Source organism: Protopterus annectens, chromosome 1.part1 (assembly GCF_019279795.1).
Source record: "Protopterus annectens isolate FY-2018-M chromosome 1.part1, PAN1.0, whole genome shotgun sequence".
NCBI classification, from domain to species: Eukaryota; Metazoa; Chordata; order Ceratodontiformes; family Protopteridae; genus Protopterus; species Protopterus annectens.
In genome coordinates, this window is record NC_056726.1 from 1,973,387,949 (window position 1) to 1,973,414,527 (window position 26,579).

The following is a 26,579-nucleotide window of genomic DNA, read 5'->3' on the forward strand; positions in this document are numbered from 1 at the left end:
AGTGGTCTGCAGTGGATGTCATGGTGGTAGCGGCTGCCACTAAGAAAGAACTAGCCCAGGAAAGTTCTACGGTCCATCCCCCCAACCGAGAGTCCAGGACTATGGATCGTCTGGGAAAGCAGACAAATGCTTCAGCCACCTTTTCTACAATGATGCTGAATTATTTGGCCCACATAACGCAACTGCAGCACAACCTAGTCAAGGAGCTGAGTGGCCTTTGGAGTCCATGTTACCTGAGGATAAGTGCATATTCTCTGCGTGAATGGCCACTCTCAAAGCGGTTTCTAATACATCCATGCACCTCGTTTCGCATGCCAATGAAGGGGCAGCAAGGGCAGCTGGGTCCAGCATTGCCATGAGGCGACACGCCTGGCTCAGGCTGTGTCAGTTCACAGAACCCTTTAAGGTGTCTTTCATGAATGCCCCTTCTGGTGGTTCTTCCTTATTTGGGAAGACGGTTCGTGAGCCGTTGGTCCAGAGTGAAAAGGACGGGAAGACACTGCCATTGGGATCCGCTTCTCTAACCCCCAATGGTCCTTCTCTAGGAATCAGCGGGAGCAGAAGAAGATGTGGTTCTGGAAGTCTCCGTATTCCCGGGACTCTCAAGACTCATCTTCCCCTAGAGGCAGAGGGGGACAAGACAGACACTGGCCCAGAGGCAGGGGGGGTCCGAAAAATTTTGGATCTCGAGAACTGTTCTCTGAGAGGCCCGCCCAGCAGCCCTGAGGGGTTGCCTGACTGCTCTGCTCTAGAGGCAGTCAGGGGTCACCTTTCAATGCACCTGACTGCATGGGAGTCCATGTCAACATACCATTGTGTGCTTCAGATAATATCCAGAGGTTATACCATCCCATTTGTGGCTCCTTCCATTCCACCAAAACACCTCCCAGACATTCCACCTACACAAAGGGAGGTAGCAGCGCTCGAAATAGAAAAGCTGCTAAGGAAACTGCTTGTCCCCCAAGATCAGTCTGGATCAGGCATCTATTCCAGGTTCTTTTTAATGCCAAAAAAGATGGGGGACCTAAGGCCTATTCTGGACTATCAACCCTAAACCTGTCAGTTGCCAAAGAGAAGTTCCGGATGGTCACTCTACAATCCATCCTGCCTTACCTGCAGGAGAATGACTGGATGTGCGCAATAGATCTCCAGGATGCGTACTACCATATAAAGAAGCACAGACATGCCAGGAGGTTCCTCCGATTTCGGCTAAGGGCCAATCACTTTCAGTTTCAAGCCCTAACCTTTGGTCTCACTACAGCCCCCAGTAGTAGTGGCTCACTAGAGGCTTCAGGGGATACAGGTCTACCCGTACCTGGATGATTGGCTCCTTGCTGCTCCCACCAGGCATCTATTTTGTCAGGCCAGAGACTATTTCCTGACTTGCTCAGAATTACAATCAACATATCCACATCTTTTCTAGACCCTCTTCAGGTCTTAGACTACATTGGAGTGAGGGTAGATATGTTGCAAACCAAGGTCTTTTAACTCCAGAGCGAGTTCAGAACTTGTGACTTCATGCGTCTGTGATCCTTCAGTCTCATCTTCCTCCATCCGAAGCAGTATTATGAGCCCTAGGTTCCATGGCAACCACCATTAGGCAAACCTACCACTATGGCAGCTACTGGGGATGTAACGGACACTTACAGAGACTCATTAGCAAACTTCATACTGCTCTTTTCAGGTACAAGTCATATAGCATTGATAATGCATACTGAAACGAATGTATCAAACTACGTATTGTGCCTAAAGGACTTAGAATCTATAAATACCCCAATAATGTAACTAACGGAAGTGATTTTCATAAAGAATTGTTACAGATTTTCGATAACAGTGGTTTGAACATTTTAAAAGCTACTGTTAAAAATAACCGTGAAATGGAAATTTTGCAAGAGCAAATTGATACATATATTACACGTGTCATTAATGATTTACTCTTTGGTGTTGAAGCTGGGAAAAACAGGTATTTTGAGCTGAGGGCACAAATCGACAAAAAATGTGATGAAGTTTTGAACAGAAAGTATAAGACGTTAGATAGGAAGGCAAGCAGTACCCCCACCAAAATCATATAACCATTCTTTTGATTCTGGGCGTACTTTGCACCAACATTCTAACACTGACAGTATTCTGCACCAGGTTGAAATGAACCATGATTCTATAGGTGACAATGCCCAAAATATTTATGAAGATGTTGTCCCATGGAGATCGGAGAGACTCCTTAACAAGAGTAACACAAATGGCCATTTTTACAGGGGGACACATTATCAAGGGGGAGGAGGATACAAGGGGAACCATCATCGGAACCATTTATGATTGACCATATCTCACACCATGACCATCCTTATGTGGTCAGTAAATCAGGATTTTGTATTTTCAATTATAGTGGCCTTGAAATTACTGATTTTAATTTTTTCATCAAAGGTTTTAAGTTTGTGCCTATGACCAAAGGTAACCTTTCAGAAGTCATTCTAGACTTAAAAATGTTCATAAGAAGGCTCAATTTAGAAAACATGTTTGGTGATACTATCCCTATACCTAGACTGATGCCCCCTAAAAAATCTAGTACTTTTAATCCCCCTATTCATCCACGACTGAAGAATTTGGAAAATGTGATTGAAATGGAAATCAGAAAAAAGTTCAAATGCTTTAGAGCTGCCTCCAATCTGGAAGTTGGGGACAAACAGTTACTAGATACAGTATGTTCAAATCCTAACATTCGGGTCATGTAACCTGACAAGGATGGGTCATTGTTCTCATGGATAAAATTTTATATGAGGGAAAAATGCATTCCATTCTACATGATGACTTAAGATACACCAAAGTTTCTATCAATGAAATCAACATTCCTTATAAGAAGATTGCCAGGGTGCCATTAATTATGAAACTTACCAGTATTTAGAAAACCCCAACCCTCGGGTACCTTCCATCTTTGGGAATACCCAAGGTTCACAAGAATGTGGATGACCCCCCCCCCCCCACACTTAGACCCATTGCTGCTTCAGAGGGGTCCAAAATCTCCCATAGCCAAATATCTAGATTGGAAACTCAAATCATTATGGGGGAGGGGAAATTCACATTCTTAATGACTCTTGGGAATTCCTGAGTAAAGTTAAACCTGAATACTTTCTACCTGACGTAATATTTGCCACAATAGATGTGGTATATTTACTTTCCATTATTCCACACCACACAGGTATTACCTGGTTAGGAGCTTTGAAAATGAAATCTGGAGTAACAGAAACAGAGATTTTTTTTATGCTTAGAACTGACTGAACTCGTCCTTAAGAACAATTTTTTTTATTTTTTGAGGGCGAGTTCTATCGTCAAGAGACTGGAGTTGCTATGGGGGCCAGTTATGCCCCCACTTTTGCAGACATCATTGTATCAGTATGGGAACACAAATTTGTGCACAACTGTTATACTAGGTACTGGAATATACACCAGATTTCTTGACGACATTTGTATCTTTTAGTTAGGGAGTCTAGAACCTTTGGATGAATTCATTCAGTATTTGAATCAAACTACAGATTTTTTCAAATTTACCTACCAGGTCACCACGCAAAGTGTTAATTATTTAGATGCTTCTTTGCATAAGGTTGAACAACGTTTTAAATCCACCATCTTTAGAAAACCAACTTTTTCTAACACATTAGTTTTAACAGTGCGCATCCACTTTTTCAGAAGAAAGGGATAGTCAAAGGACAATATGTACGCATAAGTCGTATGACATCTGATGATGTTGACTATGAAAATAAGGGTATGATTTTAGACCGTTTGTTTATAGAGTGTGGCTATCCTCATGAGCTTTTAACCAGAATTAAAACAGAAGTCACTGATGGTAGGAAAGATAAATATAATCCTATTTTGGGTATGAGTCAATTTTTTCAACAAACATGGATCTAGACTTTCCATTGATATTGGTTACAACAGAGCCTTTGTTACTAGTTTCATTGCCAATGCTTATAAAATTAAGAATATTGTACAAAAAGAATGGGGTAGATTCTCAGAGTTTACAGATTTAACTAACTTGAAAGGCAAACCCATTAAAGTAGTGTTTAAGAGGGGACACAACATTAAGAATATTTTAGAATCTGCCAAAAATGAAAATGTTTTTACACATAGAAGGAGGGATGCTTACAAATGTGGGGCTTGTACTCAGTGCACTTATGTCTTCAACAAGGAACAGATACTGGTTACATCTAGACAGAAACTAATAACAGCTAAAACCTATTGTAATTGTAACTCCCAAGGCCTAGTCTATTTAGTCACCTGTGGTGCCTGTGACCGTTTTTATGTTGGAAAAACTGAAAGGCAATTAAAACAAAGAATTTATGAACACATGAATGATAACAAAAGAAACGCTAACAATGCTCTTTACAAACACACATTATCATGCCCCAATGCTAGTTTTTCCTTTTTTGTCATTGAATCTGTCCCTAAAGATTTGAGAGGGGGGCCTTGGGAGCACAAGTTAGAATATAGGGAAGCCCTTTGGCAGATAGTATTGGAGGCTAATAGACCTCCAGTTTTAAATGACAATATTTCCTTGGTACCTCTACTTAAACTTAGGTCTGCCAAATTGTGAACACATTGTTTCATTCAGCTTCACTTTTGTCACTATCTGCATTATTTACCAGGAGTTTTATATATTTCCTACTTTTTAAATGACACAAAAAATATATTTATTATTTATATTTGACTTTTTACTAGTTGTTCAGATACATATATACTTTTCAAATATGTGGACAAATTTACAATTCACATATTTTAACAAAGCATATTTTACTAACAGTATATTTTTTATTTAGTATATATTTCATCAGTTTCATTCAGCTTTTTAAAGAATCAACATTTATTATCAAGTTTTAAATGTATTTATTTGTTCAAACAGTTGTTGCTTTAAATACTTGATGTATCAATCAATTAAGCAATTAATGAGTGTATATAAAGTGATGGAAAACTGCCGTTTTATTGTTTAATCTGCAGAAGTCTGAGAGATACTTAGAAGAAAATGCTTGTTTTTTTTTTTTAACTCTTGTGGCATTAAATAAAGGAATCTGCTATTTATCTACAGCAATTCACTGTGTGGTGCCTTACATGTAGTGTCCAAACATTTGGCATTTCTCATTACTAGATCTACCGTTGACGTATCCTGTTCATAATAAGCAATGCTTGCAGGAAGTCCCTCTTCTGGTGGATGCACTCCTTGGATCTGATCGAGGGACGAACTTTTATTTCAGCCCCTCCCCAAGCCACGGTGACCACAGATACCTCCCAACTAGGGTGGGGGGTATTGCTCGGGCAGGACAATCCAAGGCAACATGGTCTCTGATTGAGACCAAGTTGCATATCAATGCTCTAGAGATGAGGGCGGTCTTGTTAGCGTTGCAGACCCTTCATGCCTTTCTTCCTCTGGGAACTATTGCAATTCAGACAGACATCATGTCAGTGGTCTGGTACAACAAGCGGGGAGGAACCAGATCTTACTGCCTTTGTCTCAAGGCCATGAGAGTGTGGAAATGGGCGATCTCCACCAACCGTTTTCTGGCAGCAATGCACATTCTAGGTTGATCCAACATACTGGCGGACAAACTGAGCCAAACTATCCTGATGCCTTACGAGTGGTCTCTGAATCCTTCTGTAGCAGAGCAGATCTTTCTCGAGTGGGGTCAGCCTTGCTGCAATCTCTTTGCATCTCCTTCCAACGCGAAGTGTAGCGCGTTCTTTGCTCTGATCCCCCCACAGGCGGAATCCACCAGGGATGCTCTAGTCCATGCTTGGCCTCCTGGTCTTCTTTATGCTTACCCCCCATTATCTCTCATAACAAAATTTCTCCAGAAGGCTCGCAGGTTGGGGAGCAAAGTTATCCTCACTGCCCCATTCTGGCCTCGCCAATTCTGGTTTGCCTTCTTTTGGTCTCATCTGATAGTTCCTCCATGGATCTTGGATTTGATACCGGATCTCATTTTGCACCCCTCGAGGGTCCCTCATCCAGACCTGGGCAGTCTGAAGCTCACTGCTTGGCTGCTCCAGTTCCCTTGATTGCTGAGACTCCCAGTCTATCTTCTCCGGTCAAGACTATTCTGGTGGAAGCTCATAAATCGTCTACCAGAAAACTGTACATTGCAAATGGAAGCGTTTCTCTATCTGGGATTCTCAAAGGGATTTGGACCCTTTCACAGCTCCTGTTCCAGCAGCCCTTGAGTTCTTGGTGTACATTTTCCAGCAGGGTGCCAGCTCATCTGCAGTGAAAGTTCTTTCCATGTAGGTGAGAATATGGCTTCTTTGGCTTCCTCCAGACTTTGCAAAACCTTTATTAAAGGTACCTTTCTTTTAAGACCCCTGTTTAAGGATCCTACTCCTCCTTGGTATCCTACCCTAGTTTTACAAGTTTTGTTTGCTCCACCTTTTGATTTTTATCTTGGAAGACAGCTTTTCTAGTAGCTTTCACCCCGGCTAGGAGAGTGTCAGAACTCCAGGCATTATCTGTCAAACTTCCATATATGATTTTCCATAAAGACAGAGTCTCACTTCGTACTAATCCCTCTTTTCTTCCTAAAGTGGCCTCTGAAACAAATATCAATCAATCAATCAATTTACCTGGTTTCTTTCCAAATTTTCAGAAGAGCGGTGAATATAAATTACACTTATTAGATGTACACAGACAGCTATGTTTCTACTTACACAGTACTAAGCTCTTTCGCAAGTCTGACCAGTTGTTTGTGTATTCTTCTACACCTTTTCTGGGAAAACCAGTTTCTAAGGCAACCATTGCCAGATGGATTTCCCTTTGTATCCTTCAGGTTTACAAATACAAAGGCATGTCTCTTCCGAGTAGGATAAATGCCCATTCTACCAAGTCCATGGCTACGTCAGTGGCCTTTTGGTCTAGGGTGTCTTTGAATGATATTTGTTTGGCAGCTACTTGGTCCTCATCTCACACCTTTATTTCTCATTATAAATTGGATTTGATATCTAGGGGGTTCCATTAGGACCACCCAAGAATTTGGTAGCTGGGGACTCTGTCCCACAGGTTGATGATCAAATAAAGTCAACTACTTCAGATAAAGACGTTATGTACTCACCATAACATTCCATCTGAGTAGTTAGACTTCATTTGTCATCAGCCTTCCTTCCCTCTGACCTTCTCATAATGTTTTTTACATTGGTAGGCAGGAGAGAGCGCCTATGCAACTCTCCTGTTCTTCATTGTTGGTGAGCTTTAGCAGATCGAGTTTATGTGTGTGGTATAGCAAACTCAATCTGAGGGAAGGAAGGAGATGGATATTATGGGTAAGGGGAGGAGCTTGGAGCTCAGATCAGATGCTGGTAAAGCTGCCGTCTTGGATCCAGTCCAGATCCGATATCCCAACAGGCTGATGAAAAATGAAGTCCAACTACTCAGATGGAACATTATGGTGAGTACATAACTTCTATTTTTCTGCTTGTGCCATGTATAGGAGCCTTAACTGTGTAGCTCTGATGGCGTAATGGTGCAGTGGTTGCATTGTAGGCTCACAGCAAGAGGTACTCCAGTTCAATTCTCGGCTGGTGTGCCTTCATTGCGAAGTCTGCATGTCCTCCCTGCATTTGTGGGGGTTTCCTATGGGTACTCTGGTTTCCTCCCACATTACGAAGACATGCATCTGAAGTGTTTCTCCCCGGGCCTCCGCTGAAAATTGGCTTCATTCTAAGTTGGACTTTCACTGTCAGATGTTAAATAAATAAAATACTCCTTCAAATTGGGGAAATCTCAATCCACCCTGTTCTACTGGAAGAATCAGCTTATCCCACTTAACTCTTGCCATCTTCCCCTCCCAAATAAATCTTTCAAGTCTTTATTAATTTCTATCCACAACTTATCCAGTTAATAAAAATATGCCTGACCTTTGTATAAGACTAGAGAGAGACTAAAAACATTTTGACTGCTTGTATCTTGCTGTCCATATCCATATAACAAAGCTTCCATTTTCACAGTTTTGTATTATCTTTTGCTTACTTTCTTCCCACATATCCTTAGCTGCAACACCAGAATCATTTTTAATCCATACTCCTAAATATTTTAATTTTATCACGTCCCCATAAATAAAGGATATTGCTGAACCAATTCATGTGTGGGTACATTGTATTTAAAATTCTCAAAATGTTCTATAACACTGTAATGTCTCTCTTCTGGTCTTGTCAGGTATAAAGTAATATTATCTGCAATAGTCAGCTTTTCTTGACTACCATACTAGTTATGTCCTTGAGTTTAGCAACGGTACTAAATATAATGCAAATAAAAAAGAAGGAAGAGGACAACCCTGCCTGTTTCCTCTGCTCAAGCAGAAATGATCAGAAAGGACCCCAACCACTTTAATTTTCACCTGCAGTCCGTCGTATATCCTCCTAATCAACCTTACAGTTTTTCAGGAAATGCAAATGCTTCCACTGCCCTGCTCATAAAGTCCCAGCTTACTCTGTCAAATGCTTTCTCTGCATCAACGGCCAATAAATACAATGGTATTTTCTTACATTCTGCTTCCCTCTGGATCATCAATGTTCTGTTAAAATTGTCAAATGTTTGCCTCCCCTCCACAAAACTACATTGTTCAATATCTATAAAGTTTGGCATTACTTTTGTCATTCATTTAGTCATTATAGACAAATGAACACTATAATCATGGTTTAGTATTGAAATGGGCCTGCATGAAGCTGGGGCCAAGGGATCTTTACCCTCTTTAGGTATTACAGTTAACACTGCTTTCTTCCAGGATATTGGTACTTCTCCTCCTTTTAAAATAATGTTAAACAAAACCTTCTAGATCTTTATTGTTTTTTTCCCTCCTAGCTTCCAAACATCCACGGGAATACCATCTATTCTTGGGGCCTTTCCTGTAGATTGGTTTTCATTTATCTCATCCTCTCCTATCCTAACCATTAGTAATTGAGCCTCATCTACCTCTAACCTTGGCATATTTAATTCTTCTGTAAACATTTCAATTTGTATCTTGTCTTGATTTCCATATTTCTCTGCTTTATACAGACTTTTATAGAATTTCCAAAATCTTTCTAATATGTCTACAGGATCTCTGGTTAGCTTCCTTGTTAGGCTCCTTAAGCTTGGTGACAGCCCCTTCTACTTTCTGTTGCCTGAGTTGTTGTGCTAAGAGTTTTTGTGCTCTAGTGTTATCAAAAAACAGTTGCTTAACAACAATTTTTTTAAACTCATGTATATTATAAGGTAATCCCTTATTGTCTGCTTAGCATTTTGCAGTTGATCCTCCTGTTGTTCTGTGGGATTCCCCCTGTTCTGCACTAACATTTTTGTGAATCCCTCTAAATAATTCTGGTTAGTTCTTAACCATAGCTCACTTTCTTTTATTTCCACCCTAGTTTTAAACTCCAACTTAATTTTATCACACTCCCAGTTATATTTAAATGACAAGATCCCTTGCTTCTTAGCCTTTCTGGTTAAATATTGCATCAGATTTAACTGGAAGTTTGTGTGATTTACAAAGAATGGTAATCCTGTGTATATATTCTAATGAATATAGCTATAAATAACATCAGAATTCAGTAAGCTATTTTCCTGATTGTAGAGAAGTGTGGGAAAACTACATTTTCTGTACGGTGGTGGGGTGGGGGTGGGCGTTAAAGCAATCATCATAGCTCTCATTGTGCATCCATGCTATTGCATTATTTTGAACATTGAAAACGCATTAGTTATACTTAAAAAGTATTTGTTTTTTTGTTTTGGTTGGGAGGGTGGCCTAATAGTTAAGGTGTTTGCCTTACAAACACAAGGTGCAGGGTTTGAGTCTCACAAGGGATAATTGGCTAGGCTTACAATGGCTCGCAAGGGCAGTTAGCCTAGTACTAACCTATGAACCTATGAACCTATGAAGTGTTTGTCCCTAATGGCCATAGACCATTTGCTATATATATATATATATATATATATTTACACACACACACAGTGTGTGTGTCTGTCAGTATCTGAAAAAAAAAAAAAAAGTTAAGGGGGCTGGAAAATGGCATGTGGGTTGTACATCAAAGCAAAAGATCTGTGATGAAAAATTCATGTGGGTTGTGGGTGGCAAAGGGTCCTCGCCATAACTCCCATATTTTCATTTAAAGCTGTCCTTGAACCTTCCTCTGCTCTACAAGGTGTTGTTTTGTATAACGCTGTCTTAATTTTGGAGGCAACTTGCTTTGCACATAAGTTCATTAAAATTACTCCCCACTTTGCTGCCTTGTCAATGTAGTGTTTTGGTGAATCCCTCAGTCAGTTTGTACTTCTAATGCCCTTAGCTTTTTCTTTGTCTCAGTAATTTTTTACTTTTCTGCTGTCTTGGAAGAAGGTCATACAACTGCTTATCATGATCATCCTGTTTGAATAATAACCCATTTATGGAGATGACCTTTGTCACAGATTTTAAGAGAAATGGATTTACTTTTCCTGCTTACCTGGCTAAGCTGTCCCTTAGTGCCAGTAGGGACTATCGGAACCTATTCTCAGCCATTGTTCTTATAGCTGGACGACTAGTGAAAGGAAGGCATTAGTGTTGTCTACTAGATACAGCAGCTCAAAATTCATCTAACAGTAGCAAATATTCTTTATATTAGACATTGAATTTAGACTTGTTTTACAGCATTTTACTGCATGGAACATCATTACAGGGAATATTTATTTTTTAAGTGTTCTATGCATGTTCTGAAAGGTATGCTGAGAATTGCATATCTGACATTTCTCTTAAGGTTATTGTAATCTCACTTTCCAGCTAATAGCACTCAGAGGTTTCATTACCAGGCCTTTAAAATTAAATATGTATATTCTTAACCTTTATTAGGGTGTTAATTTGTTGTTTTAAGCTGTTACTGTTAGAATCATAAGTTTATTTGTGAAATCAAGATTTATATTCAGAAGTTGTTTTTGAGGATCCCTGTTTATATATATATATATATATATATATATATATATATATATATATATATATATAATGTGTGTGCGTGTGTATGTATACACACACAACGGATATAAAAACTTTACACACCCCTGTTAAAATGCCAGGTTTTTGTGATATAAAAAAATGAGACCACAATAAATTATTTCAAAACATTTCCCACCTTTAATGTGACCTATAACCTGTACAATTCAATTGAAAAACAAATCTATTAGGAGAAATCATATAAAAAATAAAACCATACAATAAGCTGGTTGCACAAGTGTGCACACCCTTAAACTAATACTTTGTTGAAGCATCTTCTGATTTAATTACAGCATTCAGTCTTCTTGGGTACACACCTGTCATCAATTAAAGAGACTCTAATTAACCCCAAATAAAGTTCAGCTGTCCTAGAGGGTTTTCCTGACATTTACTCAGTTGCCTGCTACAGCAAAAGCCATGGTTTGCAGAGAGCTAACAAAGCATCAAAGGAATTTCATTGTTGAAGGGTATCAGTCAGGAGAAGGGTACAAAAAACTTTTCCGCAGCATTGGATATACCATGGAACACAGTGGAGACAGTCATCAAAAAGTGGAGAAAATATGGGACAACAGTGATATTGCAAAGAACTTCCCTCCAAAATTGATGAAAAGACGGGACGAAAACTGGTCAGGGAGGTTGCCAAGATATGTACAGCAACACCTAAGGAGCTGCAGGAATTTCTGGCAAGTACTGGTTGTGTACTACATGTGACAACAATCTGACATATTCTCCATATGTCTCGACTATGGGGTAGGTTGCAAGATGGAAGCCTTTTCTTACACACAAAAACATCCAGGCCTGGCTAAAATTTACAAAACAATACATTGAGTCTCCCAAAAGCATGTGGGAGAATGTGCTATGGTCTGATGAGACCAAGGTTGATCTTTTTGGCCACAATTCCAAAAGGTACATGTTGGCAAAAACAACACTTTGCATCACCAAAAGAACACCATCCCCATGGTGAAGCATGGTGGTGGCAGTATCATGCTTTGGGGTTGCTTTTCTTCAGCTGGAACCGGGGCTTTAGTCAAGGTGGAGGGAATTATGAACATTTCCAAATACCAGTCACTTTTGGCGCAAAACCTTCAAGCATCTGCTAGAAATATGAAGAGGAATTTCACATTTCAACATGACAATGACTCCAAACATGCATCCAAATCAACAAAAGAATGCCTTCACCAGAAGAAAATTAAAGTTTTGGAATGGCCCAGCCAGATCCCAGACCTAAATCCAATAGAAAATGTGTGTGGTGACGTGAAGAGGGCTGTGCACAACAGATGCCCTCGCAATCTGACAGATTTGGACCGCATTAAAGGAAGAATGGGCAAATATTGCCAAGTCAAGATGTGCCATGCTGATAGACTCCTACCCAAGAAGACAGAACGTTGTAATTAAATCAAAAGGTGCTTTAACAAAGTATTAGTTTAAGGGTATGCACACTTATGCAACCAGCTTATTGTACATTTTTTATTTTTTATATTTTTCCCCTAACAGATTTGTTTGTTTTTCAATTGAATTGTACAGGTTATAGGTCACATTAAAAGTGGGAAAAGTTTTGAAATTATTTATTGTGGTCTCATTTTTTTATATCAGAAAAAAATGGCAATTTAACAGGGGGTTGTACACTTTTTATATCCACTGTATACATACATACATACATACATGCATACAGCAAGAGCTTGTAACTGAACTCATTTCTTGGCAGCTTTCTTTTAGTCTGAGGACACTATGAGTGATTCTAAGTTTCAACATTGTATATTTTTAAAAATGGAAGATTTATGAAAGAAAAAAAAATATTCACCAGTAATTCTGCTATGTTGGAGTCATCAAAAGATACATCTGTATTTGAGAATTGTTTTGTCTACACATTACTTGCAGCTTTGCTGATGTGTAGGATTCTAATTCACCTCAAATTCTCTCAGTTCTCCCCTAATCCTCACTTGGCAGTACATGGTATAAAACAGTAGCTGTTACATTGTAAACCTTAATAACCCTGCTTTTTAATATGATTGTTACAACGTTGTATAACTATCTTTCAAAATCAAACTTTATTATTGCAAAATTGCATAATATATTTCAACATTACACTTTTTATGCTCATTTAACATATTGTAAATCTGAACAAACAGCCATCCTCAACTCCAGCAGCTGTTTTAGAAAAAAAGTAATTCTAAAGAGTAGTAGTTTTAAGGCACAGAACATTTACCATCTCTGAGAACTTGGATACATTTGACATTTAACTGCATTACGCTTAGTGTGAAATGCTGTTGCAGTATTAAGGAAACACAATTATTTTACAGGTAAACTGGGGCTATGCCTAATGTTATGTGATATTTTTTTTTATTCATCACATTCACTGATTCATGATAATTTGGAAGCTTTTATTTGAGATATTTTGATGTATCCTGATGCTGTGCATAAAGTTTTAAAGACTAAATATTATATTCTAAAAAGAGAACACTTAGCAGTGTGATTTAAATCACTCACTCCTGACTTGAACCAAATACATTTTGCTGTTGTATAGTAAGAAAATGTTACATGCCTCCAATCCTACCAGTAAACATTCTGAGCTGTAGAATGTTTAGCAAAAGCGGTGTTCTGTTGCAGGTATTTTTAATGTATATATACATTTTTCTGTTTTACGGATAAGTGGACTGACCCTCATAGATTCCATTTTCAGGTATATCCTTGTTACAAAATGTATCAGAATAAATACCCCATTGGTTTAAGTAATGTGCCAAGTATTATGCATATAAGTACTTAAATAATAGCAACAGAGCTATAGAAACAGAAATGCTCAGTTGGTTGAGGTACAGTATTGAGAGTAATAGCTATGGTTGGCCATCAAAATGATATTATTAGCCAGACCATCCATACTCTTCTGTGGACTTTGAAGGTATTTAAACATTATTTGAGTACTACTTTCATGATGGTTTCTCATCTTTATAAATCTTTTCGGCATGTGCCATTATTTGTGATCTGTCTAAATGCTGCAAGAAGAATTTAAGTAATATTTTAATGTCACTTTTTCCTGGTTCTTTAGTCAGCACTGCAAAATTTCACTTTCTCAAGAAAGTATGTTGATCAGTGCACTTTAGAATTAAAGCCTTCAGTAGTTGACTCCATGGGAGAGATAGATGTGTGACCTCTGTTGGGAATTTAATCTAAGAGGCAGAATATTTTTTACAGAACACCACAGCAAATAATGTTAAATGTGCCTACTTCTCTGCTGTCTTGCAATAAAGAATGATCCTTCCCTTTCACCATGCTTCTCAAGTTTTACCTGTCATACCAAATATTTTTCAGGGGAGGGAAATATTTCCAGATGTTCAGACAACTTGAAAAGCAATGTAAGTGCATTTGTGGTTGAGGGGTGTTGACAACATGTTCCAAAAATAGAGTTTTTACATCTAAAGATGACAAAGTCTCTCTGTTTTCCAAGACAGGGCTTTTTCAGTCAATTTTAAGAAAAAGAACAGTTGCAAAGGTTCCCTCACCTTATAAAGTGGCAGGTTATTGGCCCCCTTTTTTTGCTGTTGAAACTGGGTTATTGTATGTAATCTGTGGACTTGGCCACCCTCAGAAAGCAACTCGTATCAAGAATTTTGGAATGTTAACTGTCCAAAACCATGTAGTAGTTTAACTAGTGCGATCTTGGAGTTAGTTTATTTAAGTAGGAGGGGTGCAGGGGGGCTTGCCCCCTGCAAAAACGTGTTTTCGTTTTTTTTTTGGGGGGTAGTCGACTTCAGCGAAAGTGCACTTTCGCTGAAGTGTAGGGTCTACTGCTTAATTTCGGAGAAGTGTATTTTCGATGTTAAGCAGTAGACCCATATATATATATATATATATATATATATATATATATATATATATATATTTATATATACATACATACAGAGAGAGAGAGAGAGAGCAGGGGTGTGGGGGGCACAGGGGGGCTTGCCCCCTGCTAAAACCGTTCAGGTAATTTTTTTTTTTACTTTTTTATTAGATGTTTAAACTTTCAAAATTTCAATCATCTGGCCTCCGCCATATGAAAGTCAAACTTCTGAAAGTTCGATCATCTGAAGTAGACCTGTGTATATATATATATATATATATATATATATATATCAGAAATTTATGTTTAGTAATGTGAAGAATTTGAGTCTTGCTTACTTGCAATTATTTCTCAGTGAAGTATTTGTGTTTTTATCTCCTGCTAGCCCAGTAATGTAGCCATCTTCAGTACCTTATTGAACCTTTTGTTCCCCTATACTGTCCAGACAGAACACTCTTTTTTTAAAGGTAACAATGAGATCAACAACTGGCTGCTGAAAAGTGGTCATCCTTGCTGATTCAGGATTTTCTTGTGGGTGCCCCTACTTAACTTCACTGGCAGCTAGTAAATGCACTGCTGAAAACGAGCCTATAGTGCAAGCCTTGTGGATATGTGATTCTACACATTCATCCCAATTAACAGTACTGTACAGTACTTATCAGATCTTAAGGTTTCACTCAGTATCTTAATCAGTTTAGACAAGCCTCCCCCCTGGAGGTGCCTGGGCATCCATACTTAGACACCATCCACCCACCAGCATTGGTATGTCAGTATTAACCACTTGCATCATTCACATTTGTCTCATGTAGTGCCTGGAACCACAAGTCAAACTTGAGTCCCTGGGGTTCAGCCAGGGTTCTATCCTTAAGTACCACAGAGCCAACTTTAGTAATTCAGAATTTACTGAACATTATTTCTTGTTGAATATTTTAGACTCTTATTTGGTAATCAGACATGCATTCTTTTTGAATTCAGTAGCCCGTTTTGTCTTTTCACAAATGTTTTTCTCTTACTACTCACTAGTACTCTTTTGTAGACTAAAATCCTAAAACTGTTGTCTCTAAAGCAAGGACCTTAACAGTCCTTGTCACCATAATTTTAGTATGTAGTGTGATTTGATTTTTTTTAGAATGGTTATTGTTTTCTAAAAGTGACAAATAACCATTCTGCACAATACCTCCAGTGCTATCATATAAATATATAGACATTTTTGTTGTTTTCCAAACTGCATTAACTTGAATGTATTAAGAGATTATAAATCCTTATGATAACTCATTATATTTTTCAGATCCAAGACACGTTTCAGCCAGGCACGCACAACATAAAGACTTTCAAGGAAATTAAGAAGAATGATTTTTGCTGCTCCTTTACAATAATAGCACTTTACATATAATCAAAGAATATCATACCTTTATGTGTGTTCCCACCTATTCTGTATTGAGTGCGCTTATAAATCATTCAGCACACCCTGCAAGGCTTTACTTGAGTACTACAACCAAGAGTGTTCACTGTTTTATAAAAATTTCAAACCTTTTAAGAAACTTCTGTTTTATATTTGTTCTTCTGAATACCTTTTTATTAGGCTATATAGTATTTCAGATGAAGACAGAATTGCACTTTGTAATCCTTAATTTATGACTGAATATGTTTTCCATATTTTTATGCCACTTTTGAAATGTCAGTGGTCTTAATAAAATAATATTTTAGAGGATGGTGCACTATTTAATGAATGCATTTACTGGCTTTAATATGCAAAACGTGTGTGACTAAATCACTTGCCTTAGTTTGTCTTTTAGGAGAATAGCTATAATTTCATAAGCCATGACAACTAGACTATTTAATAGTTGGACATTTTTTGTAATGCTACAATACAGTAGGCTGCTTTTTAAATGAAACATGCAGATGGTTGGGAAAAACACCTTTTGTAGCAGTATTAAAGAAAAAATATAAAGTATAGGTAGGTAAACTTTAATTGTGAGATATTTTATTTTACTGTTCTCTTCTGTAATAAACTGTTTCTTTCTTAAAACTGTCAGTAGTAAATGTATTTTTATTGGGATTGATAATTCCCTAATACATGTAATTGTCAGTGTCACTCTGGCACCATACTTAAGCCCTTTGGTTAGCAAAGAAAAGAAACTTTATGTGCAAACGACAACAAAAACTGTTTTAAACAAACTGTCCAGCTGCTAAACTGTTTGCATGTTCCTGTTCAATTTATTTTCTTCTGCAGATCAGAAATGGTTCTTTATCAGAAAACAGTTTTTTACAGACCGCTGTGTAGATATGTTTTATTTTATTTCAATTTACTTTTATTTTTCCGATCTGCTGCCGTTATTCAGTTTTAAAATGACAATTTCCAGTTTAATTCCCTTACCCTGCAAATTCAAATGTGCTGATGATTCTCGTTAGCATGCTGTTACCTTATAAATCCCAAATAATGAATGGTGGACATGGATACTCAAAGGTTAGCCAAGAAGATACATCTGTAAATTAGAACATTATGGGACCTTCTATCCTCTAAAGGTTCCTGCAAGGCCTGCACTTCTCATTTTGGAATTTATCCAACTTAGCTGACCAAGGTTCCTCATATGTGCAATGCTTTTATTGTGTTCCTTCAGTAAGTTATTTCTCATATTTTGATCATATTTTCAATCTATTTTCCTGTTAATAGGCAAGCAATAAGCAAGACCATTGCAAGCCTAGCCAATATCATATTCTAAAGTTCCCTGTAACTTTAAAGGGGGTAGTACAAGATAGACCTGTGGAGAATTTGAGGCTGCCCATCTAATTATCTAGGTTTAGTGGCAAGGATGCTACTCTGCTTGACATATAGCAGAATTTTGTTCTAGAAGTGGAACATATGCTGGAATATGAATCCATCTGCTTTAGCTGGTGGTAGCTCAGGTGGATGTAAAAAGATCCCACAGCACCTATCAAAAAAGTAAGAGGATGTTCTTAATGCCCTGGCCAAATTTCCACTAGGAGTATAAATACCACCTTGGGTCTTCAAAGGCCACAAACATAGTGGGACTAACCTGGTCAACAAAGGATAGATAAGATAGATAGATAGATAGATAGAAAGATAAAATGTGTCACATCAACATGTATTTATTTATTGATGAAGATTTAATTCCTTTAGTTTGGTATTTAAGGAACCATTTGATGTTCATCACTCCCATTGCTGTATTAGCCTTTAGGCTATATGGGTTGTGTCGTGCACAAGACAGAACAACTGGCCAGCTTCCTAAAGCTCTGGCTTCCTCCCACACTTCCACTGTGACTGATAACTGGTCAGGCCTCAGGAAGGAATATCAGCAGTCAGAGTAAAACATCTTCAGTACTTTCTTGCCATCTTGTGAAGAAGCAGCTCAGATGCTCCACAAGAGCAGCAGATGTCCAGTTAGTTCTTTCTAGCAGATAAGTCCACTTTGGGGAAACCCCTTGACATAGAAACATGTATTTAATTATTTTTTATTTGTTTAGTACATTTAAAAATATATATTTTTGCTTTTCTTTGTATATATGTTGTGGCCCTTTAAGAAACATGTTTTTTCTTAAGTATCATCTGTTTGCTGACTTGGACTGCTTTATTTGCTTATTTGATGCAGAAATGCACTGTTTATGACAACTCTGTACTTAAAACAAGTTTTACTGTGGGGCATTGTTGTGTGTAAGTGTAGATAATGACAATGCATTACTGTGTTTTTCTTTTTTTTTGGGGGGGGGGACTTTGTGTGAATAAGTGTAAGTGAGCCATTTGTGTACAATTCTGACAGCATACCATCTGACTGATTCATTCCAATTATTCCAGTTGCACCTGACACATCCTGCTGAGTCTCAGCATGGATACTTATCCTTTTCCTGTTGGTTTGATTTCTGCAGTTTCTTGAAAGTAAAAACAACTTACCAGACAACCCTTACTGACTATACAGGCTTAATATTCACTTCAGCCAATAATGGGTAACAATGTATGGCCAGCAATTATTCCTCAGACTACTCACTTACCTCTCTGGCTTCCTCTGGTGCAGTCCTTTCGCCCACCATGAACTGGGGGTCAGTCAAATCCTTTTGGGCTGTTCCAGTGTCTGATTCATGCATGGGAGATCCATCTTTTCTGGGATGCAGTTTCACCAGGGCATGTACTCATTCTGTCTGGGAGAAGAGACCTCTTGTAGGGGTAGATTTTCCTTCCCACGTCAGTCACAGAAGATAACTTTTATATGAAGCACTGGTGATTCAGTGGTAGAGTTCTCGCCTGACAAGTGGGAGACTTTGGTTTGGTTCCTGGCCACTGCAGGAACATTTTGTCTGGCAGCTTGTGCAGAGGTTTAAGGAGCTGCTAATGAGCTGTTTCCTGTGCTTCAGTGGTTTGGGACTGATTCCCTCAGCCTCCATTGCCTAACTGTTGACTTAGCAAATCACTTAACTGGACAGTGCTCCCATGCTGACTCTAAAAAAGGTCCATGGAGCTCAGTGCTCTACCCTGGTAAACAAATACAAATAAAATAAAAATCATTGTTCATCTGAAGTCATGGTACCTGTAAGAAAGGATGTTTATCTTTAAGAAGTTGTTGCAGACAGTGTGTCCTTGGAAACAGCCTTCATTGCCTGTTATTCAGGTCAGTCAAAATATCCCTGAAGAAGGTGCGACACAGACTGAGACAAGAGCTTCTTCTTGTACACATTTTCAAGGCCAGTACTCTTGCATTGAGGAAAACTGGCCTTCACAACCTCTTTGGGAGGTAATTTTTCTTTTCTCAGATTGTCAACAGGAGGAATGCAGTGTTTGTATAGGGAAAACATTGATATTTCCCTAAATTGAGGAGCTTTTCTGATATGTCACAAGTGGATTTGCCTCATTCTGCACCTATTTCTCCTCTAGACCCCCGCCTTAGAGGGAGGCATATTATGCTGCCTTTAACAACCGTGATTCACAGCCTTCATTCCCCAGAAAAGCAGATAGGCTTTACAGAGTTTCTCAAACCAAGCACCTCTTTTTTCTACTTAGTTCTGACCCTGCAGCAATCCTGACCTGTACTTTGCTGTACATGCAGTCCCGTCCTGTATGCCAGCAGGTGACAAGCTACTTATATCTTCCCAGCCTTTCACTGTAGATATTGAGGGGAAGATTTAGGGACAGATTTGGTATGAGAATTCCTTTTTCCACTTGAGCATATAGAATGTTTAATTATCAGACCCATATATGGAAATGTATGCTTTTTGTATAGGCCATTTGTATGATCTAGTTATCACTGTTTTCCCTGATGGGAGTACCTGTCTCAATCATATTGTTTCAAACATGTCTCCAGTGCCTAAACATGCCTTAAGGAGTACATAGGATTGTGCAGATGGTGAGTCTGTGTTATCTGATTCTGCTGCTGTTTTGAGGAGGTATTGCAGGTACGAAATCAGAACTTCTGTGATGTAAAGTCTGAATTTTTGTTTTCCGTTTTAGATAAAGGATTTATTTGTAATTGTGATGGTCTATGTACAGGTCTTCAAACAATTTGATGAAAGAGAAAATTAATACAGGGAGTTTTTAAGATTTTTAGTCCCTTTTTCAAATCTCCCCAATTGTCTTTCACACCTAAGAAACAAAACAGACAAATCCCTACCTTCTCAGGCCAAACAGGGAAGCCAAAAAAGAGTTGGCAGGAGGAGAATACTCTCAGTCAGGAACATTTCCAAAAAAGGAATACTCTCCAACCTCAGGATGGCTATACCAGCATTAATATTTGCTCTGCCTTCCCTCTTGCCCAAATCTTTCAAAGCCTGTTCTAGAAACTGGTGGTTCAGGCGGGATACAGTTGGCACTGGTTACAAAAACCTCCTTTCAGGGGAATTCCTCCCCAACCTCTGAATCAAACAGATATTTTTCCTCAGGTTCTTCAGCTTTTGTTCACCCAAGGAGTCATAAAACCAGTGCCATTTATTCAAAGAGGCAAAGGTGTCTATTCCATAAAGGTTATGGACCAAAAAGAAAGAACCTTCATGGAGACTAGTTTTAAATCTTTCCTTCCTAAATCGTTGTACAGAAGTTTCCAAAATTCAAGATGCTCACCCTAAAGAGTTTGATACTTCTTATTCCCCAGGAAGGCTTTATGGTAATGGGACCTAAAGAGCTCTGAATTTCTGTATATGGGTCACATAATCAGTTCTCTGTATTACCCTTTGGGTTATCTGCTGCTTCAGATTTCTTTGCAAAGTATCTAGTTTCAATCTTTGCTTAGAGCAGACTAACACTCACTTGTTTCCTTATTGGAACGGCTTATTTATTTTGGCAGAGTCTTCCCCCAGATGTCAAGAATCCATAACATGGGTTTCAACTCTCCTAATCAATCTGGGAGTCCAGATAAACATTCACAAAATCATCCTTGATCCATTACCAATGATTCTCTTTATAATATGTATTATTGACACAATACAGTAAAATTTGTTGATGCAGGAGATGGGGGGACTTCAGTTTATAAACCTTCCTGTTTCTCAACTCAGTCTCCAATTTCAGCCAGAGAGATGTTCATTATACTGATTACTGTTGCAATAGCCTTATCTGTATGAATTATACCATGCCAGGAACATAACAGCTGGGACAACTTCCACAGCTTCAGGGCACCTTCCATGCACCTAAACTGTCAAGCAGCTTGAGCTAAGCTGGCTAAAAGATAAGTTTGGGCACCATGCCTTTCAGATTTTTATTGCCGCTAAAGAGTACGATCTTCTAAATCTTTTGAGGAACGATGGTCATATGGTGCTGTTCCTTTGGTAGGCAGATGAGTTCCCTTTGGGGGGGACTTCCATTTTGTAAATATTGTTTGTGTTTTATCACTTTCTTCTTCAGGAAAACAATTTTATTACTAGGAGTTTGTGTTTTAACGTACTGTCATGAAACTTTATTGTACTTTTAAATAGGAACTCTGTGGTTTCCTGTAAGTTTAAAAGTAGTGTAAAGAAACTGGAAAACATATTTTTCTGTGGATACATTGTTTATTTTACTTTTTGGAGGCTAGCAAAATGCTTTATAATGTGTTTCTCTGTGAAAAAAGTAACTTTTAAAGGCATTTTAATGGCATTTTCTGCTTGTCTTCCATGGGAAAGATGCACCATTTTCAGCTTGACCATGGAACAGACTATCAGCCCATGCTCAGTCCTTTTTCATCCACAAAAAGAAAAAGTTAAGCAAACAGCCTTTTCCACCACAGTAGGGGAGCAATTTGTCTCTGGCACTAGCGGGTCACTCTGCTGTGGCCATTTGTTGTACCTCAGACCACTTATCTTTTACCCTGGATACTTCTGGTGTAGCACCTACAGCCACTATGGGCCGAGTGTTAGCCATATCCCCTGTGGCTGTAGGGGTCTCCTCAGTGGACAAGGGACAGCCACTTTTTTAGTCTGGGACAGTGAATAGGGAAGGCTTCACTGCTGTGTAATGCTGTGCCCATCCCCGGGCCCTGCTCCCATTAGTAACATGGTCGACCCCATTTTTTTCTGTCAAAAAGGAGCAAAACATTAAGCATGTGTCTAATCCTCCTCAAACTTCCTTAGTCAGGAGTAGTTTACTCATTCTTGCTCACAGTTTAATTCAGGCTGTTGATCCTTCTTGTAAAGTAGTTTCTGGTGAAAGAAAGAGAGATACCTCTTTTCTTGAAGAGATTCAAGATTCTGAATCTGAACAGGAAGATGAAGGGACAGAAATAATTTTCTCCTCAGAGTTCCTGACTGTTTCCCTGTGGTGATTTCTTTTTCTCTGAGACTAATGCTAGAATGTGCCACTGTTTTCAGTGGGAGAGCACTGAAGTTTCTCAGTCTCTCAGAAAATCCTATTAATTGTTACAGATGGAATTTTAATATACCCATTCCTCCTGTTCTGTCTGTTTTAGACGATTTGTGCTACTGCCTGCAATTTTCCTGATGGGACACCAAGCTGCCCCTAAAAATGCAGACAGGAATTATAACGTTCTTCATTCTGTTAAGCTTTTATATACTATTCCCAATCCTGACCTAGCAGCTATAGCTTTAGGTGATCCCTGTAGTTAGTTGTCCAATCCTACTCTCTGATAAGGATGGAAAAATTATTGACAAGTATGAGGGAAAAGTGCATACTTCTGCAACTTTGATTTTCAGAATTTTGAACTGTCGGGCTCATATTTTGAAGTTTGTTCTGTGTAATTGTGAAATTATGAGAAATGGTTTATTTGCAGTTTCTTTTTGTAAGGAAAAAATCTGCTTTAAATATAGTTTCTTCTAGTGCATAGGTGACTGCTCATTGTTTACAGTGTGTGTATGGCTCTGTTGATGCATCTTCCACGGCTAAGGTCACTGGTACTATTTTGAGGAGATTTGCTTGGCTGATTCTCAGTATCTCCCAGATGAGATTTTAAATTCCCCTTTGGGTACAGATTTAGTTTTTGGCCCCTCTGCTGCAGAGTTATTCAAGAAATGTGTGGAATGGGTAAGCTGATCTAGGGAATCTCCAAGAATGTCAGTCCTCCCTCTTCCAAATTTTCTAAGGGATTCTCTAACTCCTCATCCAATTTTAGCAAAAAAGTAGAATACACTGTCTCAACAAAATAAAGGTAAACAGACATTTAAGCAGAAATGGCAAGGGGGGGGGGGGCAAAAAGAAGCATAGAACATCCCAAAACCAAGGACAGTCCAACAAGTCTGAATGACTGTTCAAGAGACATTGTGACCCCCTCCCAACCTGGCCCCTTTCTTTCTTCCAGAAAGTCTGACTGTACATTTTGTTTTCATTATAAACAGATAGTTTCAGACAAATGGGTTCTGAAAATAACTCTTCAAGGATACACTTGGCATTGAGAGAAAATTACTCCTTTCCTGGGTGTCATTCTTCATCCTTCAGATCAGACTCTTGTTTCCACTGTTTCTTCATCACATGCTCTCCCAAGGTGTGATAGAACGAGTTCCTCCTTCCCAGGTGGGGAAGGGTTTTTTTATTCAAGGATGTTCTTCGTACCAAAGAAAGAAAACGTTTAGAGACCAGTTCTAAATCTTTCTTCCTAAACCTGTTTGTGATCGTCACAAATTTAACATAATGTCAATTCCCAGACCGTTACCTTTTCTTCCTCTTTCAAGTTTCCTGGTAACACTAGACGTAAAAGGTACTTATCCCATCCTTATTCATCAAGGCTTTGGACATTTCTTAAGATTTTGTGAGTCAGGATCACATTATCAGTTTTCTGCCTGACCCTTCGTACTAGCCACTGCATCAAAAGTGTTCACAAAGTATCTAGCTCCAGTTATAGTTCATTTCAGGCTACAGGATATCCACATTTTTACATATATTGATGACTTGCTTATCTTTGCAGATTCTTTTTCAAAATGTCAGGAATTTCTTTCTTGGGATTCCAAGAGAACATTTGAAAGTCTTTTTTTACTCCTTCACAGAGGATTGTGATCCTGGGATATCAACTAACATAGGTTCATAAGATGATACTAGGCTGTTGGCCCAGAGGCCGTTATAAGCCTTGCCAAGAATTTCACCCATGTACCCATAAAGAGAGCACATGTTTTCCCTGTCCAGCAGGGCCACAGGTGGGATCCCAAGGGTATACTTTCTGTTTCTCATCCAGTCATCCAGATTCCTCTTAAAGAGGGCTAGTGTGGTACTCTGCTTGACATGGAGAGGGAGTCTATTCCACAGATGGAGAGTCGTTGGGACACAAATCTATCCAGCCAACAAGTTTTATTAATGTCACATACTAGGTTGAGGCCTCGTGTGCAGTTGCACGAGTGTCAAAGAGCTTTTCTTCTACAGAAAAAATAGATCTATATCTAGATGTATTTGTAAAGTTTTCCACTCAAACTTCAGTCACTGTGAGGGAATAAGTCAATATTTTGGGCCTCATGGCTTCTATGATTTTTATGATACCCCTAGCAAGACTTCACATGAGAAAGTTACAGTGGTATCTGAAATCTTTTGGTTCCAGCATCAAATACCCCTTGTTCATAGGTTCATAGGTTCATACTAGGCTATCTGCCCAAGGGCATTTATAAGCCTAGCCCATAGTTATGTGGCTTTCGCCACCCCTTTAGTTTGAATAAAAACTATGCCTATCATTTTTCTGTGCCTCTGTCAAGCAGTGACACTGAAGTAATCCCTGGGGTATATCTGCGATCTCCCATCCATTGGTCAAGATTCCTCTTGAACAAGGCCAGCGAGGTGCTCTGCCTCACATGTACCGGGATTTTGTTCCACAGCATAGGGAGTCTCTGGGTGATGAATCTGTCCCTCCAGCACATTCTATTTATAACCGTGTCAAGGTTTAAGTCTCCCGCCCTTGTGGTTCTGAGGGATCTAGATTTTTTGAGGTGAAGCATATTCATCAAATCTGGGTTTGACATGGCCTTATATGTCAGGCACAGGTCACCTCTGAGCAAGCGGTATGAGACTGAATAGAGCTGGAGTTCTTTCAGTCGGGCAGCATAAGACATATTTTTGAGACCCTTTATCCTTTTGGTGAGGAACTTTTGGGGCCTTTCAAGCTGCATCAGGTGTCTGGTCAGATACATTCGAGCGGGCATTGTACTCAATCATAGGTCTAATGAGTGATGAGTACAGGGGACGATGACCTCCCTTGATCTAGATGTGAATCCCTTCATGATCAGGTGGGCGATATAGAAGGTTTTCCTAACTACTTTAGCAAAATGAGTGTCAAACGAAGGCTACTGTCAACTTGGGTCCCCAGATCCCTGATGACTTTTCTGTGCTCAGTGGATTGCCACCTATATGGTAGCTAGGGGTAACCTTGTTTTTCCCGAAGGGTATGACTATGCATTTTTGGCGTTTAACTTCAGGCCATGGCTCTGGCACCAGTTATCCGTTTCTGTGAGGCCCTTCTGGAGGATATCTGTGTCAGATGTGTTTTCGACTATGGCCCAGTTTGCAGTCATCTGCAAACTTTGTCAGCCATAACCCTCCTGTGTTTGCTTGTACTTCAGAAAAGTAGATGCCGAACAAGAGTGGACCCAGGACTGACCCTGTGGGACACCACTTGTGACAGGCTTTGAGTCTGACATGGCTCCAGCAACTCTGACCCTGTGGGTTCTGTCGCTTAGCCAGTTTGCAACCCATCTTGTGATGTATGGGTTTACATTCAAGCTGATGAGTTTTTCGATGATACCTGAGTGGGGTATTGTGTGAAGGCCTTTGCCAGGTCGAGGTAGGCTGTATGGACTGCCTTTCCTCATCAATGGCCTTGGTGACTGTCTCGAAAAAGTCAACCAAGTTTAAGAGGCAGGATCTGCCTTTGACAAAGCCAAACTGGGTTGGATCCAAAGTCTGCAAGTTCCCTATGTCTTTATTTATGAGTTCCATTATGATCCTCTCCATGGCTTTGCAGATAAGGCTTGTCAAGCTAATGGGGCGGTAATTTCCAGGGTCTGTGGAGGCACCGCCCTTATGAAGTGGGACCACAGTCGCGTGCGCCACTCCTTGGGTACGTATCCTGAAGTGAGGCTAAGATTAAACAGCTGTCCTAACTGTGGGTTTAATTCCTCGTTGAGTTCATGAAGCACACAGCCGGGGACACCATCCGGTCCCATGGATGCTGTGTTTTTGCCTTAGTGAGGGCAGTTCTCACCTGGGCGTTGGAGATGTTTGGGGGCTACAATCCTCTGGAATAGATATCTCTCCTTTTGGGGGGGAGAAGTTTGCACTGAACCTGTCAGCCAGTATGTTAGCAATGTGTGTAGGTTCAGTAATTTCACATCATTTTGAACTAATTCTGAGCATATCTGGGAGTTTCCTCCTAGGTTTCTAACATAGC

General features: G+C 39.3%; 1 protein-coding gene across 1 annotated transcript in view; it reads left to right on the plus strand.

Annotated features, from left to right (window-relative positions):
• Nucleotides 1-16,819, plus strand: part of LOC122813118 (uncharacterized protein KIAA1841-like) — a 1,352,705-nt gene extending 1,335,886 nt beyond the window's left edge. Inside the window, exon 17 of the mRNA XM_044085254.1 lies at nucleotides 16,079-16,819. Coding sequence (XP_043941189.1) covers nucleotides 16,079-16,115 — 37 coding nt within the window. The 3' untranslated portion in view covers nucleotides 16,116-16,819. The remainder of the gene's footprint in view (nucleotides 1-16,078) is intronic.
• Nucleotides 16,820-26,579: the final 9,760 nt, after the last annotated feature.